This window comes from Oncorhynchus kisutch, linkage group LG28 (genome assembly GCF_002021735.2).
Source record: "Oncorhynchus kisutch isolate 150728-3 linkage group LG28, Okis_V2, whole genome shotgun sequence".
Classification (NCBI taxonomy): domain Eukaryota; kingdom Metazoa; phylum Chordata; class Actinopteri; order Salmoniformes; family Salmonidae; genus Oncorhynchus; species Oncorhynchus kisutch.
This window is the reverse complement of record NC_034201.2, coordinates 32117675-32136464: the sequence shown is the minus strand read 5'-3', so window position 1 is coordinate 32136464 and position 18790 is coordinate 32117675. Positions and strand designations below refer to the sequence as shown.

The window sequence follows — 18790 nt, the reverse complement described above, 5'->3', positions numbered from 1 at the left end:
ATCAAGTTTGATTTGATTGATGACATTACAGCTGTAGAATATTTAATAAACTCATTTTCATGAGGACATTTGTGGTTTTATCACCTGACATATCAATCATATAGTTGGACGGATCCTATAAATCAAAACTATGTGAATGCAGGTACCAATCAGAATAAATAAATACTGTGCGCTGAAGATTTGCCTCATGTCAATTCTGAATGTCAATAGATTTTTACATTTATTCTCATCAATGACAACATTCTAGAACTGAGTTATCACTCATGTAAATCTGGTGTTCGGGGTAATCTGGTTAATAATTATATAACTGATTAAGTGTCTCTTCCTTGTAGAATGCTGACAGCTGTATATAATATATTGTATTTTTAAGATGCTAAAACTTCACTTAATAGCTACACTCACCAACACAGGATATCCCTCATGCTGGCCCTGACCAAACTGAAACATTGCCCCTCACTTCTCCACGTGGCTAGACTTAAGGTGGTCTTCCCCCCTTTTAATGCTCTTATGCTCATCCTTGAAAAATGCCATAAGGTCTGAAATAGACACCAAAGTCAACATACTGTACAAAGTATTATCTAGGCTAAGTAATATACAATTGTTTTTCTGATGTACTGCTCTGCTAACTAGCTAGCTAAAGTGTAATAAGTGGCATTCTAAAACAGAGAAAGAGGACAGAAGATTGAGAAGAAGTTCAACTCTTTATTCAATTATTTCAAAAACAGCACATGGATTCATCATGGTTTGGGCAAAGGTATCCGTTCGCCCTCGTGTTGGAGTTGGATGACCGTTCAAATCGATTACAAATAAATGTAGGCAGTTGTACTGAGAGGAGACTGTGCCACTTTGACAAAGCAAACGCTTTTGAAAAAGCAGACAAATTCAAGCAGTTACATATAACTGTGGTTAATACCGTATAATTTCTTTCACAAGTAATTGTTTTAGCACCTTAGGTTATTTCCTACTAGATTACTCCAAATCGATAAAGAAATCACTAGAAAGCAATGAAAATGTTACTTTCAGGGAAAACTCCAACCATCAGAAACGGTGTTTACAAAATGAAAGCAGTTGCATTATGGGAGAACAATGATTGACACGGCAGCCATTTTCCTACGGGGCGCCCTGTTCCCATTGTGTGAGAGATAGTAAATACTGACACTGCTAGAAAACCATAACATTTATTTCCTTGCGAAAAAACGTTTATATTTACGTCAGGTAAGTGGCACATTTTGGCATATATTTTTGTATAAAACACTTAACCACTGTTTTTTATAAGTTTCAGGTGGGTTAAACTTCATTTTATTTTAGAATAGCATTTTATTCCGACGGTGTAGAAATGGAGAAGCGACTGCCGCGATGCTAGAGAAAAATGCTTTCTACTTCACTGGCCGAGGCAGATGTAAATTCCGCTCCAGTTTCATGTGCATTTTTACTTCGCTTGTACGGTGTAAACAAACGTTCACCTACAACTCAGAGCGACTTTTTGGATAGCTACAGTTGTCTAGTTTTATGTTTTAATGTTCGTAGTTCTGAACATTGTTTAGTTTTTCGAAGATTTTTGAAAGTTTCTGTCCCGCTCTTTGCCTGTATATTGGTAGGCTCATTCGATTGCTTCTTCATCTGCGGCCATAATCTTGCGGTTAGAGGGCGGAACTAGGGCTTGTGGACCCACCCATACGCTGTAAACCGTGTATCTCGATTGGTCGACAGCGACGACATTGCCCACTGGATTGGATGTATTTCGATAGGCGATCTGCATACTAATTTTATTGGTTGGGCAGTATCCCAGTATTCACGGATAGGATAGTGGCCCGCTGTTGCTGGATTGTAATGCAGCTGATCAGCAAAATACAAAGTTATCATAACAGAGTAGTACTCCAGACGGAAGCGTTTCAGTCATAATTTCTCAGTAATAGCAACACACTAGTATACATTTGACACTTGGAAAAATTGTATTGCAATATATTTGCAACTCACAGAATTTTCGGAATTGTATCTAACAGAGCATTGTCGATACATAAAAATAAACAATTGAATGTATTTTTACCTGTCTCTCAGGTGATAACTAACTCGTCATGGCTCGTACCAAGCAGACCGCCCGTAAATCCACTGGAGGAAAGGCTCCACGTAAGCAGCTGGCCACCAAGGCTGCCCGCAAGAGTGCACCGTCTACCGGTGGGGTCAAGAAGCCCCATCGTTACAGGTAAAGTATCGGTTCACCCCTAGAAATAAACATTAGTGTTCACCATAGATCGTACATGTCAAGGTCAGCTAGCAGTGGTGTAAAAATACTTCATTTTTAAACAACTTAAGTACAATTTTACTGGATGACTTTTACTTGAGTAATTTTCTTTTAGGGTATCTTTACTTTTACTCAATTATGACAGTACAATACTTTTCCCACCACTTTCAGCTAGCGATACAGTCCCATTATGACATATAAAGCTTGTGTGAAACCACAGAGGTGGTACCAATTCAAATTGGTGTGGAAATGACTTGACACTCCAATTGGTCACTTGGTGTGTTCAAAATGGCACCATATTCCCTTTATAGTGTACTACTTTTGACCTGAACCCATAGGGTATAAGGTGCCGTTTCAAACGCAGCTAATGTTTTCAATGAGCAGATCCACAAGCCTTATAACTAAGCAGTGATTGCTGGTAAACGTCACCACTCGGCAGGTAGCCTAGGGGTTAGAGCGCTGGACTAGTAAATGAAAGGTTGCAAGATCAAATCCCTGAGCTGATGAGGTAAAAATCTGTCGTTCTTTCCCTGAACAAGGCAGTTAACCCACTGTTCCTAGGCCGTCATTGAAAGTAAAAATGTGTTCTTAACTGACTTGCCTAGTTAAATAATGGTACAATTATTATATCTATTTTTTTAATTAGCACGGCCAGACACGACCAGTAGAATTCAGCATGGGGAAATGATCGATGAAGTACTATAGTAGAATATAATTACCCTCCCAGTCATACTGACTGTGTTGGTTCCAGGCCCGGCACCGTGGCCCTGCGTGAGATCCGTCGGTACCAGAAGTCCACTGAGCTGCTGATCCGCAAGCTGCCCTTCCAGCGCCTGGTGAGGGAGATCGCTCAGGACTTCAAAACCGACCTGCGCTTCCAGAGTGCAGCGATCGGAGCCCTGCAGGTCAGTGGCTGTGTGTGTATGTGAAGCTCTGTCCCCTTAATCCAGATCCTGTCCTAATTGGCCTACTACACACACGGTAACAAAACAACATGCTCAAATTATTTTTTGTGTGCTGACTTATGCATATATGTGTGTGTGTGACATTTCTTCTCTCTGTCTGTCTGCAGGAGGCCAGCGAGGCATACCTGGTGGGTCTGTTTGAGGACACCAACCTGTGTGCCATCCATGCCAAGCGTGTCACCATCATGCCCAAAGACATCCAGCTGGCACGTCGCATCCGTGGGGAGCGTGCTTAGCCTGCCCACCCGCCCTCCTTTCCTTTTTCTCTTTAATGTTTCACCTCTATTCTCTTTGTTTCTTTATCTCTCACCGTCCTAACTCCCTCATTTCGCCCCGCCCTTCCATCTCACCCCCCAGCCCCCTCTGCCTGTTTTCTTCTTGGTAGTCTTTAGAGTAACCGTGATTATGATGAGAGAAACGTGTTGAAAAGTCTCGTCTCTCATAGTTTTTGTCTTCAGCAGATGTTTTAGGGTACCTTTTTCGTGCATGTAGTAGGTGTCGCTGATCAGACACACACACACAGGTTTGTGCGTCCTCAGCTCTCATAAAATAAAACTCACTCACATGCACAGGTGGGCAGACCAGAAGGGTGTTGCCCAGGGGCTAGTCTGCTTAAGGGGAGTGGCAACTTCCACAGCAGGGTGCTACTAAAACTAACCCCAGGGCTGTTGGTGTGTGTGTGAGCTCTGATCAGCTAAGCAAATTGTATTCAACAGCAAACAAGTATCATCTTGGTTACTTAAAAATAATTGATGATTACTATCATTGTGGATATTGTGTCTATTTTTTTTTATATATATATAATTCATACATATACACCTTTTCTTTTGACTACTGCCAGAGACATCAAAATAATAATAAGAAAAAACGAAGTGATTGAAGTTTGGCAAACTTCTGTTTTTACAGAATTATTTTTAAACCAATCAGAAAGAGCTCGGTTTCATAAGAGCTACTGTTCCAATGGCAGCCACATGGGGGTGATATATACCAGCCCCCCTCCTATTTAGCTTTTTCTCACTATTAATCTGTCATTATCCATGATACTATGCTCAATCTCTTTACCCTATCTCCTCTTAAGGTTAGTTGTGTTCGGCATTAGAGTTGTTACACCAGTATGAGTTGACTTTGTAGTAGCGAGAGTTACTCTTCAAGTTTGGGTTATTTTCTGACTTTCTCTCACTTCCTTTGTATACTGAACAAAAATATAAACTTATCATGCAAAAATTTCAAAGATTTTACAGTGTTACTGCTCATACAAGGAAATCAGTCAATTGAAATCAGTTCATTAGGCCCTAATCTATGGATTTCACTTGACTGGGGGGGGGGGCGCAGCCCTGAGGGCATAGATCCACTTGGGAGCCAGGCCCAGCTATTCAGAATGATTTTTTCCCAACAAAGGGGCTTTATTACAGACATAAATACTGTTTCATCAGCTGTCCGGGTGCTGCTCTCAGGCAATCCCACAGGTGAAGAAGCTGAATGTGGATGGAGGTCCTGGGCTGGTGTGGTTACACAAGGTCTGTGGCTGTGAGGACGTTTGGACGTACTGCCAAATTCTCTAAAACAACATTGGATGCGGCTTATAGTAGAAAAACTAGCATTCAATTTTCTGGCAACAGCTCTTGTGGACATTGCTGAAGTCAGAATGCCAATTGCACGCTCAACTTGAGACATCTGTGGCATTGTGTTGTGTGACAAAACTAAACATTTTAGAATGGCCTTTTATTGCTCCAGCACAAGATGCACCTGTGTAATGATCATGCTGTTTAATCAGCTTCTTGATATGCCACGCCTGTCAGGTGGATTGATTATCTTGGCAAAAGAGAAATGCTCACTAACAGGGATGTAAACAAATTTGTGCACACAATTTGAGAGAAGTTTTTTGTGCATATGAACATTTCTGGGATCTTTTATTTCAGCTCATGAAACATGGGACCAACACTACATGTTGCCTTTATATTTTTGTTCATTATAGATCTGACCATTCAATCGGTCAGTTTCCTCAATTTGTGATAAGCAATATAACATGTTTGTTTTCTTATATTTGTTCTTATTCCTCAAGATTTTCAGATGTTTAAGCTGATCTTTGTATTTTCCAAATTTCTCATTATGGTGGTAATAAATAGATGTTACACAAAATAAGTGTCTGTCAGTTTCCTTTTCTACCAATGTTTCACTATTTGCTTGTTGTGTGCATAGTCTGTAAGAGTTGTACGATTTTGATTGATGAAACATTCCGGTGGGTTACCTCTTGATTTGAAAGAATATAACTTCTAGATACAACTAGATTACCCTATCATAACCAAAAAAAACAAGGACATAGAACTCGTGTTTTTGCAGGCAAACAAATAGCAAAGCTTCAATTCATGTTTTTAAAAAGTAATGTTGCTCTCATGGAATATCATTATAGAAACCAACTGCTGTTTGCATGTGAAACCAGTAGAATATTGACTGCTGAACTCCTTTCCGTAAATTTTTTATCCTGAAAATCTCCCCAGTCCTTAACGATTACAAGCATACCCATAACATGATGCAAACACCACTATGCTTGAAATATGGAAAGTGGTTCAATTATGTGTTGTATTGGATTTGCCCCAAACATAACACTTTGTATTCAGGACAACAAGTGAATTGCTTTGCCACATTTGTTGCAGTATTACTTTAGGGCCTTGTTACAAACAGGATGCATGTTTTGGGATATTTTTATGCTGTACAAGCTTCCTTCTTTTCACTCTGTCAATTAGGTTAGCATTGAGGAGTAACTACAATGTTGTTGATCCATCCTCAGTTTTCTCCTATCGTAGCAATTAAATTCTGTAACTATTTTAAAGTCACTTCTTTAAGCCTGGGTCGTTTCCTTCCTCTCTGGCAACTGAGTTAGGAAGGACGACTATCTTTATAGGGACTGGGTTTATTGATTTACTGCTCGACTGAGGGACCTTACAGATTATTGTATGTGTGGGGTACAGAGATGAGGTAGTCATTCAAAAATCATGTTAAACTATTGTTCCACACAGAGTGAGTCCATGCAATTGATGAACTTATTTAGGCTTGCCATAACAAAGGGAGGAAATACTTGATTCAAGAATTTCAGCTTTTCATTTTTAATTCAATGTAAAAAAACAACTAAAAACACAATTCCAATTTGACATTATGGGGTATTGTGTAGGCCAGTGACAAAAACATCTCAATTTAATAAATTTTAAATTCAGGCCTTAACACAACAAAATTTGGGAAAAGTCAATGGGTGTGAATACTTTCTGAAGGCACTGTATCAGAGATCTGTGTGCATACAGGTAGACAGGCCTGTTTTCTTTCCTAGTTCTTGTAATGCCGAACCAGAGGGTGGAGAAGTTGAACAGCAGTAGATTCAGCACAGTTGTAGCTGTGTGGGCTAATATAGTCAAAATGTTTGCCTTGGGGTAAATTGAGGGTATGTTGAGACAATGGTTGAGCCAATGGCAATTTGAGCAAATATAAGTGTTTTTCCCCCCAGGTGTAATGCAAGCCATTATCGCTGGGATATGAGGCTTATGTTGAAAGTGTTTAAAAAAGTACTAAGTGTATAATAGGTGTTAAGCCTGTGTCAAAATATGCTTAAAAGTATTGTCATTGTATTGAATTGTGTTTGGGAAATAAAGATAGACATGGTTTTAAAAAGTATAAAATGGAAACTCAAATGGTAATATATAGATGCATCACTGACTACACCAAAGTATAGCAATTATATTGTATTCACTAAGGCTTCATTTTCTGTTGCAAAACCATTTGTTACTAATGAATATCACATTGGTCCTGCAGTTACAGTGGTATGCAGGGGTTTGCTCCAGCCAACACAGCACCAAAATACCTGATAGAGCTTATAAACTCAAGGTCTCGATAAACTGAATGAAGTAGACTTGTGTTGGGCTGGAGCTAAACCCTCCACGTCCACTAGCTCTCCAATGACCATGGTCAGTGACCATTGCTTTACAATATTAAAAAAACAGTTTTATAAGGGTTTATGTACAATTGAAGTCAGAGGTTTACATACACTTAAGTCATTAAAACTAGTTTTTCAACCACCCCACAATTTTTTTGTTAACAAACTATAGCTTTGGCAAGTAGGTTAGGACATCTATGTTGTGCATGACACAAGTAATTTTTCAAACAATTGTTTACAGATTATTTCACTAATAATTCACTGTATCACAATTCCAGTGGGTCAGAAGTTTACATACACTAAGTTGACTGTGGTTTTAAACAGCTTGGAAAATTACAGAAAATTATGTCATAGCTTTAGAACCTTCTGATAGGCTAATTAAAATCATTTGAGTCAATTGGAGGTGTACCTGTGGATGTATTGCAAGGCCTACCTTCAAACTTAGTGCCTCTTTGCTTGACATCATGGGGAAATCAAAAGAAATCAGCCAAGACCATATAATTTTTTTCGTAGACCTCCACAAGTCTGGTTCATTCTTGGGAGCAATTTCCAAACACCTGAAGGTACCAAGTTCATCTGTACAAACAATAGTACGCAAGTATAAACACCATGGGACCATGCAGCCGTCATTACTGCTCAGGAAGAAGACGTGTCTCCTAGAGATGAACGTACTTTGGTGTGAAAAGTGCAAATCAATTCCAGAACAACAGCAAAGGACATTGTGAAGATGCTGGAGGAAACAGGTACAAACGTATCTATATCCACAGAAAAAGGGGGCCTATATATACATAACCTGAAAGGCTGCTCAGCAAGGAAGAAGCCACTGCTCCAAAACCGCCATAAAAAAGCCAGACTAGGGTTTGCAACTGCACATGGGGACAAAGATCGTACTTTTTGGAGAAATGTCCTCTGGTCTGATGAAACAAAAATAGAACTGTTTGGCCATAATGACCATCGTTTTGTTTGGAGGAAAAAGGGGGAGGCTTGCAAGCCGAAGAACACCATCCCAACCGTGAAGCACGGGGTGGCAGAATCATGTTGTGGGGGTGCTTTGCTGAAGGAGGGACTGGTGCACTTCACAAAATAGATGGCATCATGAGGAGGAAAATTATGTGGATATATTGAAGCAACATCTCAAGACATCAGTCAGGAAGTTAAAGTGTGGTCGCAAATGGGTTTTCCAAATTAACAATGACCCCAAGCATACTTCCAAATTTGTGGCAAAATGGCTTAAGGACAACAAAGTCAAGGTATTGGAGTGGCCATCACAAAGCCCTGACCTCAATCCCATAAAACATTTGTGGGCAGAACTGAAAAAGCGTGTGCGAGCAAGGAGGCCTACAAACCTGACTCAGTTACACCAGCTCTGTCAGGAGGAATGGGCCAAAATTCACCCAACTTATTATGTGAAGCTTGATGAAGGCTCCCGAAACATTTGACCCAAGTTAAACAATTTAAAGGCAATGCTACCAAATACTAATTGAGTGTATATAAACTTCTGACCCACTGGGAATGTGATGAAAGAATGTCACGTCCTGACCAGAGAAAGACTTTATTTTCTATGGTGGAGTAGGCCAGGGTGTGACTGGGGGGTGTTCTAGTTTATTATTTATATGTGTAGTCTAGTTTTTGTATATCTATGTTGGCCTGGTATGGTTCCCAATCAGAGGTAGCTGTCTATTGTTGTCTCTGATTGGGGATCATATTTAGGTAGCCTTTTCCCACCTGTTGTTTGTGGGATCTTGTTTTTGTATTGTTGCTTTTGAGCCCTACTAGGCTGTACGTTCGTTTGTTTGTTTCACTTTTTGTTTTTGTTGCTGGTTCTCATTCTAATAAATTATGATGAACCCAAATCACGCTGCGCCTTGGTCTACCCATTTCGACGAGCGTTACAAAGAAATAAATCTTAAATAAATCATTCTCTCTACTATTATTGGCATTTCACATTCTTAAAATAAAGTGGTGATCCTAACTGACCTAAGAGGGAATTTTTATTAGGATTAAATGTCAGGAATGGTGAAAAACGGTGTATGTAAACTTGGGACTCAAAATATGAAATTGATGTGACTAAGTGTTTGTGTTCCCTTATGCCCTAAAGAGAAAGAAATGCATTACTTTAAGGGGTCATGAATTGGTCATTTTGGTCTTATGTGGTTTAGGGTTTTGAGTTTGTAAGTATACTTCAGAGAGAAGAGTTGGGAACGGTCTTGGTTGGCCAAGGTCATGTTCATCAGGGCACAAAATGGGAAACATTTTAAAACACTTTGCAACAGATTTTGTTTTTCTTCAGGTATTCTTCACCTTGTGTCTGTTTGCTTCACTTTGGCAGCTAATGAAAACGACCCACATTGGGATATAATAAGGAACGCTGTGTGTCTCTATGTTCACCTTCCCCAAGGTCTGCTGGGTGCTGCTCTCCATCCCTCCCTCCCTTGCTCCATCCCTCCCCCACCACATCTGCTCCTTTTAGAGATTACCGGCAACATGTCTGTCTATCTGAAACTATCCGTGCTGACGACCAGCAGATTACAACCGCACTGCACCCTCCGAAAGAGATTAACCAATCAGGACGCAGACAGAGACAGAGAGGGCAGGGATTAACCAATCAGACCACAGAGAGGGAGGGCAGAGGGATTAACGTGTCGCGGAGTGGGATTAACCCAGCGAGTTGAGTGGGTATGTCGTGTGCGTATTCAGTGCGCTATGGAAATCTCTCTAGTTTCCCTTTTACGTCTAAATACTATACTGTATAATGCTTGTGTTCAAATGAACACTTCATCAGTTGAGGAAGATGGCAAATGCACTCCTATGTTATTCATTCCCAACATTGTTAGATACATTGAAGTTTGCTGCTCTCTGAAAAATAAAGTTATTCTATAAATGAATAGGTTATGTATTAATTTTTAGAGTCCCCATTTGTCCAAACTTAAAGTACCAAATTGTTAACCTGTCACCACATGAGAAATCTAGTTATCTCTGTCTTTTGCTGAGTCTAGATTCCAACACACATTCGTAATGAAGACGTCTTATGTGCAATGATAGGAGCATTGCTGCAGAGTACCTCAGTAAACTCAGTGCCCATCTCTGTTATGACATACACACACACACACATGGCATACACATCACGTACACATGTTGTACTCACAAACACTCACATACAAGTATACACACTCACACAAATTTCCACTTGAAGTCAAATTACATGGCATGTAACCAGGTCAACAAGGGATTACTGGGTTGTCAGAAGAGGAGGGTGAGGTGGAGTAGTGGGTGTGTGGAGGGAGGCAAAAGTGGGGTAAGAGACTGGTAGGGATGGGGGTGAAGAGATGTGCTGGAGGGGAGGGGTTGCACATAGGAAGAAGGTACTGTACCCCAAGCCTTGATTGTTTTTTTGACATTGAGACATTAGTGGAAGGAAAGAAAGGGGAAGTAATTACATTGTCCTCCATCATAGCAGAGTTTGAATTAATATGTTTTAACCATGGCCTGAGTGTTTCAAATTAGTTTCTAGTTAAGTCTTTTCCATATAGCATTATCATCAAGGGCGTCAACATTTTTATAGAGTATATGGTATACTTTGCCTGTTCAGAGAGAAGAGAAGTGATTGAGACCATTGGTGCAGAAGATTGAGAGACATGTAGACGGAGAGACAAACAAACAGGGAAAGAGACCAAGGTCGTAGCTACATATGAGGACACTGAAGTCCGGACCTCTGTACTTAAAAAAATAAAATAAAAACATTTTCGGAACTCAATCAGGGTCTCAATTTACTGTTGAAAGTTAGAATAGTAGAATACTCAAGGTGCAATTTTGAAACTTGGTTGTGCATCAGCAGTTTTCCTCTTGTTATATGTCACTCACTGACTGAGGGAAAGTGAGAAGTGAGAGGCAGAGGTGGGGAAAGAGACAGAGGGAGAGAGAATAAAGAGTTACAGAAATGGGAAAAAGACAGAAAGATGGTGACAGAAAGAAGGATGGGGAGATAGAGAGAAGGAAAGAGAGACAGAGGGGTAATCCTGACTAATTCACTTAGGACATTGCTGAAGGGAGGGTAAGAGGATTGAGCCACTCTAGAATCAGATGAGCAAAAATAACCGATAGCAAGATGCACTGGAGAGCCATGTGGGCCAAGGTGGAAACACGACAGAAACTGTTAAGAAACACAATAGAAACCATAGCTAACGAACTAACAACATGGTGACTGTTATCCTCAGAAGTTAACTGGTCACTTGTTTAGTTCGGGGTCAGTCATGTCCTTGAACTGAACAAATTTTGATTCTGAATACCAATACATGATGTACAGTACGTTTGAATGCAAAAAACCTGATCACTTCCTTTAAATTGTGAAACCAAAATGTCTGCTGGGCATAAATGTAGATTAAAAGTTAGCTCTAATATTTCACACAACAAAACATACCATTTTTTTTCTCCATCAAAATATAATAGCAATGATGCTAGCCTAACACCATAGTAACACGTTAGCTCCAAAAGCCTAAAAGTAACCAAATGAAAATCTAAATTGTAACATAGAATAACAATGACTAAACTCAAATTAACACTGACGGTCTTTCAGAACAAAAAAAGAGAGAGACTAAGAGAGTATCAAAGCTCTGTAAATTTGATCTATTGTTGTGTTTCTTGAAAACAAAACTCAAGCCATGAACAGCAGAAAAAACATCAGAGGAACGATTGAGTTTAGCGTGGTTGTATCAGTAGAATTCTCTTGAGGATGTCTTTCTATCACAGACCAATCAATGCATCTGAACCATGGCGTGTGTTTAAATCAGTTTCTAGCTGCGAGTCTTTCCCATACAGTAGTATGATCCTCAGGGGCATCCTTCCCTTCTACTGTATGAGAAAGTAAATGGACCTGATATCCTGCAGTCAGGAGGGATCAATAATGTCCACTGGTCTCTCTTCTCCTCTCTCCCCTGAATAGAAAACACATTCTACAGGGGTTGTAAAAACCAAGCATACAAACGAGAAACAGAGAGAAAAAAACAAGTATTCAGTCAGAATCATTTGATTGTATTTGATATCTGGCGAGAGCCTTATTTATTCACAACTTCTCCCTCTTCTTCTTCTTCTTCCTCTTCTTCTTTTTCTTCTTCTTCCCACTCTCTCTACAGCACCTGGAACTTCCAGGAATTCTGGTCTTTGTGGTCCAGGCAGTCCATGGTGCTAAAGCCCAGCTTCCAGGCCTGCTGGTCTTTGTAGTCCAGGCAATCGACGGAGGTGAAGCCCAGCGAGGCGGCTGTGCCGTAGCCCTGGGAGGAGAGCGAGGCGGGTGACTGGCTCAGCGAACCCCCCATTGAGGGCACGGTGATGGGGCTGAGGGCACCGCTAGCCGACAGCTGCGAATGCATGGGCGACAGGTAGGCGCCGCAGTCCAGGCCCGTGAAGTAGGAGGAGGTGCCGGCATAGCCCTGGGCATAGCCCTGGGCGTAGGCCTGCGGCTGGCCGTAGCTCATCGGGTAGGCAGAGGGCCGCTGCATGCAGGGTGCCGAAGAGGCCAGAGGGTCAGGGAGTGGTGAGATGGCCGGGCTCCAGATGGAGACGGCTGCGTTGCCAGGGTTGTTGCCGCCGGGCGGCAGGGAGGGGCCCGATGGGGCTGAGGAGGGGCTGTAGGAACCAGAGGGGTTGTTGGCTGAGGGGTCTGGGCCGGCGCTGGGCTGGTCTTGGGCGGGTGACGTCTTCTTTTTGGGCGGGCGGGGCTTGGACTGGCCGCTGCTCTGCTGCTGCTGTTGGCGGCACTTGGCGCGGCGGTTTTTGAACCACACCTGCAGAAACAGAGACACACAACGCAGCTACTTAGCATAGAGACAGACAATATGTGGAAAAACTGTGATGGTGATAGTAAGTTATTTGGTGGGAAGATGGCACTATGTTACTACATCATTGTTGATATATCTGTCACTATGCCAATGTGCACCTATACTCTGTGATATAATGCAACTGTCAAAACCAGTTTTTGTACCAGATAGAACTGTGAGCCAAACTGTCACAGGTGGGGGATGTATCTGTACAGAGCATTCAGTACATGTCCTTCTACAGTCCTTACCACAATACTGGTGAATTGTATTCTTCCATCTGAGAGCACTCTCTTACCTATGAAGGTGGACGCCATTTTTTTTAACCACAACAACAATATTGTAACACTGTTTCGATTGTGTAGGTATTTCTTCAACTGTCCATGTTGTTATAACTTGAAAGGAGCCCCGATTGATAACATGCATAGATGTAAATTGCACAAACTGCATATCCTGCATAGGCCTACTCTCAATGTACTTCTAAACCATTACATTGTCATATAGACACCTGTTGGTGAGACGAGAAGATGAGACTAGAACCACTTATAGATAGAGCCATGTCTGACTAAATATTTTATATATATTCACATTACACCGTACCTGTACGCGTGACTCGGGGAGGTTGATCTTGAGGGCCACCTCCTCCCTCATGAAGATGTCGGGGTAGCGGGTCTTGGAGAACAAGGACTCCAGGATATCCAGCTGAGTGCGTGTGAAGGTGGTGCGCTCGCGACGCTGCTTTCGTGGGGTGGCTGAGAAATCCAGAGACACAGAGACTGTGTGATAATAATGGTAATGATGGAATGGCATTAATGGACAGCAGCACTCCTCAGTGCTCAAAGTGATTGACATTCACATTGCATTTCATTAGGCCTACAGTTCATTGGAAAGGGTTTGTATATGTGTTGATAACAGTGGTATTGATTTCGCACTTCCCCATGACACCTCTCTATAAGACAATAAGTAATTGTGCAGTCATATAGTTTCTATGATCATTATGGTATTTTGAGATATTCATAGTAAAAAAAATAGTCATAGCAGGTATTAGCCTGCTCCAGAGTAATAGAAAAAAGGCCAAAGAAAAAAGAAAGAAAACTATAGGAAAATTCAGGTCTATGTGAAAACGAATCATTTCCTGACTTAAAAACTGTGCCCATATATGGGAAGATGTGTGTTAGGCTAAATGGTGATTGTCTGTCTGTCTGCAAGTTGAACAGGTGATACAACTGGTGATGATGGTAATGGCAGATGCAAAATTAAACATTTTAACCGAGAAATGCATAGCCGACTGTAAAGGACCAGGCTACTCTCACATTTAGCCAATTTGGACTAGGTTTAGCTAAACTGTCATCATTGTCTATAGATATGGTTTTCGTTTAATTCTCTATTCTTTTCAATGCTCACAATTATTTCATATTTTCTTTTTGATTAGGAATCGCTGTTATCTGACACTAGCCTACCCTTTGTTGAATAGGTTATTGTCATGGAACCAGTCACAGAATAATCTATTATTATTGACATTGTTGATATTATTCTTGTTGTTGTTGTTGTAGTTATTGTTATTAGTAAGCTATGTTATGTTGTAATACATTATTAACGGGGTTGAAAAATTCATGGTGCATGGACTTTAAGCATGCATTGCCCACTGTTTTACGCATGAGCCGCGTTCATCTTTGGCCAATGTAGGCTATAAAAAAAAAACAAATAAAAAAACATTGGTAATGAGAAAAAAAAGTGGTAGTATTGCTATACTCACATGGGTATCCAGCCGTGGTGTGTAGCAGGTCCATCCCAGGCATGTTTAACCCGTTCATGGCGTAATGGGGTTGCTTAATGTAGGACATCATCCTCGCGCCGAGATTGTATGCCTTCTCGCTCACTTGGTCGTCTCTCTGAATTGACACACACGACCGGACGTTCTTGGGAGACTTTGCTATTTCCCACCAGTCCCTCTTGGTCGGTAAGTTTAGGTCTCGCTTCAAGTCAACCTCGCCAAGTGCGTAAAAGTGACAAGGATATCTTGATATCGGAAAGTTCTTTGTCTTTCTTTATTTTTACTCTTACTCTTTCTCACTTTACTGACTTGTAGAAAACACCAAACATTTATAGTGCGCTCCTCGTGACAATTGCGCGCCTCAGTTTATGTCAAGGTAGATCGCGCGGACCCTTCTGTTTTGGCGCGCTAGGAGCAGGTTAAGGGGCGCGTGCTGCAGTTGAGCGGGGGTGAAGCCACTACACTGATTTATTTTACAGACACTGTGAGCTAATTAGAGGGACGACGTGGACTCATAGAAACCCCTCCTTCCTCTCTCTCTCTCTCCCACCCTCTCTCTTTCGCTCCCTATCTCTTTCCCTCCTCCCGCTATCTCTCTCGTCTCTGCCCACCCCATCACACATGTTCCTTTTATTCCGAGAGACATTTAGAAACAATTTTGCAGTTACGTCTACTTTTTCAATTGACCGTGTAGAGGCATCACATGTTTACAGCGTTTATCACATTTTCATCAAACAATATAAACATTATATGTATAGGCTAATGTAATCGTTAAAGGGTTGGTTAAAGAAAAATATTTTTCTTACCCCAACCCGTCAATTTTTTTCAAACTATTCATTTTCAGTGCTGTAGCGAAAAATCATATTTAGCCGTGTATTTTTTTTAATGATTTTTTTAAATGTCGATTTATCAACAATCGATAAACATTCCTTCTTTAACGTTTGAAATCAAGGCATAAGATTATACATTATAGTCTCAGACATACATTATACAGTATATATAATAGTATGTGGACACACCTTCAAATTAGTGGATTTGGCTATTTCAGACACACCCGTTGCTGACAGGTGTATAAAATTGAGCGCACAGCCATGCAATCTCAATAGACAAACATTGGCAGTAGAATGGCCTTACTGAATAGCTCAGTGACTTTTAACATGGCACGGTCACATGATGCCACCTTTCCAACAAGTCAGTTCATCAAATTTCTGCCCTGCTAGAGCTGCTGATCAACTGTAAGTGTTGTTGTTGTGAAGTGGAAAAGTCTATGAGCAACAATAGTGCAGCAGCAAAGTGGTAGGCCACACAAGCTCACAGAACAGAACGGAAAAATCGTATGTCCTCGGTTGCAACACTCACTATCGAGTTCAAACTGCCTCTGGTCAGCACAATAACTGTTCAATGTCAGCACGATAACTGTTCATCATGAGCTTCTTGAAATGGGTTTCCATGGCCGAGCAGCCACACATGAGCCTTAGCTCACCATGCGCAATGCCAAGCGTCGGTTGGAGAGGTGTAAAGCTCACCGCCATTGGACTCTGGAGCAGTGGAAACGCATTCTCTGGAGTGATGAATCACGCCATACCGTCTGGCAGTCCGAACGACGAATCTAGGTTTGGCAGATCCCAGGAGAATGCTACCTGCTCCAATGCATAGTGCCAACTGTAACATTTGGTGGAGGAGGAATAATGGTCTAGGGCTGTTTTTCCTGGTTCGGGCTAGGCCCCTTAGTTCCAATGAAGGGAAGTCTTAACACTACATCATACAATGACATTCTAGACGTTTCTGTGCTTCCAACTTTGTGGCAACAGTTTGGGGAAGGCCCTTTCCTGTTTCAGCATGACAATTCTCCCGTGCTCAAAGCGAGTTCCATACAGAATTGGTTTGTCGAGACTGGTGTGGAAGATCTTGACTGGCCTGCACAGAACCCTGACCTCAACCCCGACGAACACTTTTTTAGGCCTGGCTCGCAGACTGCGGCCAACATCAGTGTCCGACCTCACTAATGCTTTTGTGGCTGAATGGAAACAAGTCCCGCAGGAATTTTCCATAATCTAGTGGAAAGCCTTCCCAGAAGAGTGCAGGCTATTATAGCAGCAAAGGGGAGACCAACTCCATATTAATGTCCATGATTTTGGAATGAGATGTTCGACAAGCAGGTGTCCACATACTTTTGGTCATGTAGTATATTTGGCCTATAGGCCTATAATATTGAAATAAAAATGACTGAATAGAGTCCATGTTTAATATATTGCATAAATCAAAAATAATATTCCCATTAAATTCTAAGATAGGGTCAATTCAGGAAGAGGGGGACATCATAAGAACTGTGACAGCTTAATCCTGGCATGTTTATTTATTGGTCTGACAAGAGAAAATCAAAACATTATTATTAAGCCCTTGCAGAGAAACCACATGATCAAAATCGCCTCACCTTATTGGCGTGACATCATAGAGAGGGACAGAGTAAGCTTAAAACAGGAAGCACGCCCCTGAAGCACACAGTAAGATCAGTGACAGCTTTTTTTCCATTATGATGTTAAGGTTATAAAACTGTCATAAATAATGCACTGTGTCAAATTGTGATGTAAATGTATATACTTATACTGGTGCATCAAAATACAAAAATGCCAATATTATGTTCACATTTTGTAATTCTGTCATTTTTTTAGTTGCCCTGCTTTACTAACCATAGCTAGCTAAAGTAGGACAGCATGGAGTAGCTAAAGTAGGACAGCATGGAGTAGCTAAAGTAGGACAGCATGGAGTAGCTAAAGTAGGACAGCATGGAGTAGCTAAATTGGGACAGACTTATATGCTTTTCCAATGGAGGACAGAGATCCAGTTTACATTTGGGACCCCCGGCTCTGGTTCTTGTAGTACTATAACCTGTTCATTTTTTCTTGTAGTACTGTCAGTGCTTGATTTTGGCAGGAACTCACCAGTGCTGAGTACCGGCACCTCAAATGTTCTACTGCTTGAACTCCTGTTCCTCTTCATAGGTCAAAAGTATTATGGAGCTCCTGCACTTAAATATAAACAGTACCTGCACCCAAAATGAGTACCAGAACCTATTTCAGTCCAAGTCAAGCATTGACTACTGTTATTTGTCCTGTTATTTGTCACGGCTCCTCCTCTGCATTGCAGGGGCGGTTCCTCCTGCAGGCAGAGGAGGGTCGTTAGTGATTGGAGTCACCTGGGATCAGAGTATTTAAACTGTCACTAATCACCTCTCTCTCTCTCCGCTCCTCCAGATATGAACCTGTTTTGTTTGTTCTTTTGTAGTTTTGCATAGTTTTCACTCAGTTATTCACACACACAGATTCACACATCCATGCACTTTACATACACCTTACATTATGATACTTCCACACCTCATTCCTTTTTCTTACTTTAAAGTTAATAGTTTTGTTTACAATAAAGAAAACATTTTAATTGGCCAATACCTGTTGTTCGCGTCCCCTCATTTTTGCCACAGGCTATGAGCCGGCCTGTGACATATTATAGTGAATTCAGAAAAAGTGGGACACTTTTTGCATTTCTGTCTTCTGTAACCTTGTCAGACATCTATCCAACATGTTAGCCCAACACATTATACATTTCTGAAATCCTCAGATGTTTCCTAATCACATAAATTGACTTGTATTGTCATTCATTGGTGTACGTTTAGGGCTTTAATAATGGCTCAGTTTATCTAACCTGTTGTCCCAGTCTACCAAATGCGAACGGGAAATATGGTTTTAAATCAGTGTACACAAATGGATGTGTCATGACTCCTGCAAATATGATATTATCATTCGTTTTTTTGTGTGATTAGGAAACATCTTGAAGATTTCAGAAATGTATCTGCTGTGCCAATATTTTGGATAAATGTCGAAAGCGGTTTCAGAAGACAGAAATTCATCTTAAAATTGAACCTTTCCATTTCTAATTAAAATTTGAAAATCAATGAGAAATGTGTTCAAGTTGATAAACATATTTCTATTACTTTGTCCTCCAATTACAACGTTGATGTAATAACTATACTCAGAACCAATATTTTATTGATCAGTTCTTTTGACTTTCGTTTTTTGTTAT

The 18790-nt window shown here is 41.0% G+C and overlaps 2 protein-coding genes across 3 annotated transcripts; one reads left to right on the top strand and one right to left on the bottom strand.

Moving 5' to 3' along the window:
- Positions 1–1075: 1075 nt before the first annotated feature.
- Positions 1076–5345, top strand: h3f3c (H3 histone, family 3C). The gene is made up of 4 exons (XM_020463826.2): positions 1076–1215; positions 2059–2203; positions 2994–3147; positions 3315–5345. The coding sequence occupies exons 2-4, from the start codon at positions 2076–2078 to the stop codon at positions 3441–3443; spliced, it is 411 nt and encodes a 136-aa protein (XP_020319415.1). The 5' UTR covers positions 1076–1215; positions 2059–2075; the 3' UTR covers positions 3444–5345.
- A 6810-nt stretch (positions 5346–12155) lies between these two features.
- LOC109872553 (homeobox protein otx5-like) lies at positions 12156–15196 on the bottom strand. Of its 2 annotated transcripts, none has more exons than XM_020463824.2 (3): positions 14696–15196; positions 13540–13715; positions 12156–12909 (listed from the first exon to the last, which is right to left on the bottom strand). In XM_020463824.2, the coding sequence occupies exons 1-3, from the start codon at positions 14784–14786 to the stop codon at positions 12253–12255; spliced, it is 924 nt and encodes a 307-aa protein (XP_020319413.1). In that variant the 5' UTR covers positions 14787–15196; the 3' UTR covers positions 12156–12252. The 2 variants fall into 2 exon arrangements, with proteins under 2 accessions (XP_020319413.1, XP_020319414.1); XM_020463825.2 differs by having other exon boundaries at positions 13540–13691; positions 14696–15194.
- Positions 15197–18790: the final 3594 nt, after the last annotated feature.

Coding starts and splice junctions, on each gene's coding strand:
- LOC109872553 (XM_020463824.2), bottom strand. CDS start 14,786: ATGATGTCCTACATTAAGCAACCCCATTACGCCATGAACGGGTTAAAC. Junction 13,716..14,695: donor CACCACGGCTGGATACCCAT/GTGAGTATAGCA, acceptor ATTATCACACAG/TCTCTGTGTCTCTGGATTTC. Junction 12,910..13,539: donor TCCCCGAGTCACGCGTACAG/GTACGGTGTAAT, acceptor CTGTTTCTGCAG/GTGTGGTTCAAAAACCGCCG.
- h3f3c (XM_020463826.2), top strand. CDS start 2,076: ATGGCTCGTACCAAGCAGACCGCCCGTAAATCCACTGGAGGAAAGGCT. Junction 2,204..2,993: donor AAGAAGCCCCATCGTTACAG/GTAAAGTATCGG, acceptor TGTTGGTTCCAG/GCCCGGCACCGTGGCCCTGC. Junction 3,148..3,314: donor CAGCGATCGGAGCCCTGCAG/GTCAGTGGCTGT, acceptor GTCTGTCTGCAG/GAGGCCAGCGAGGCATACCT.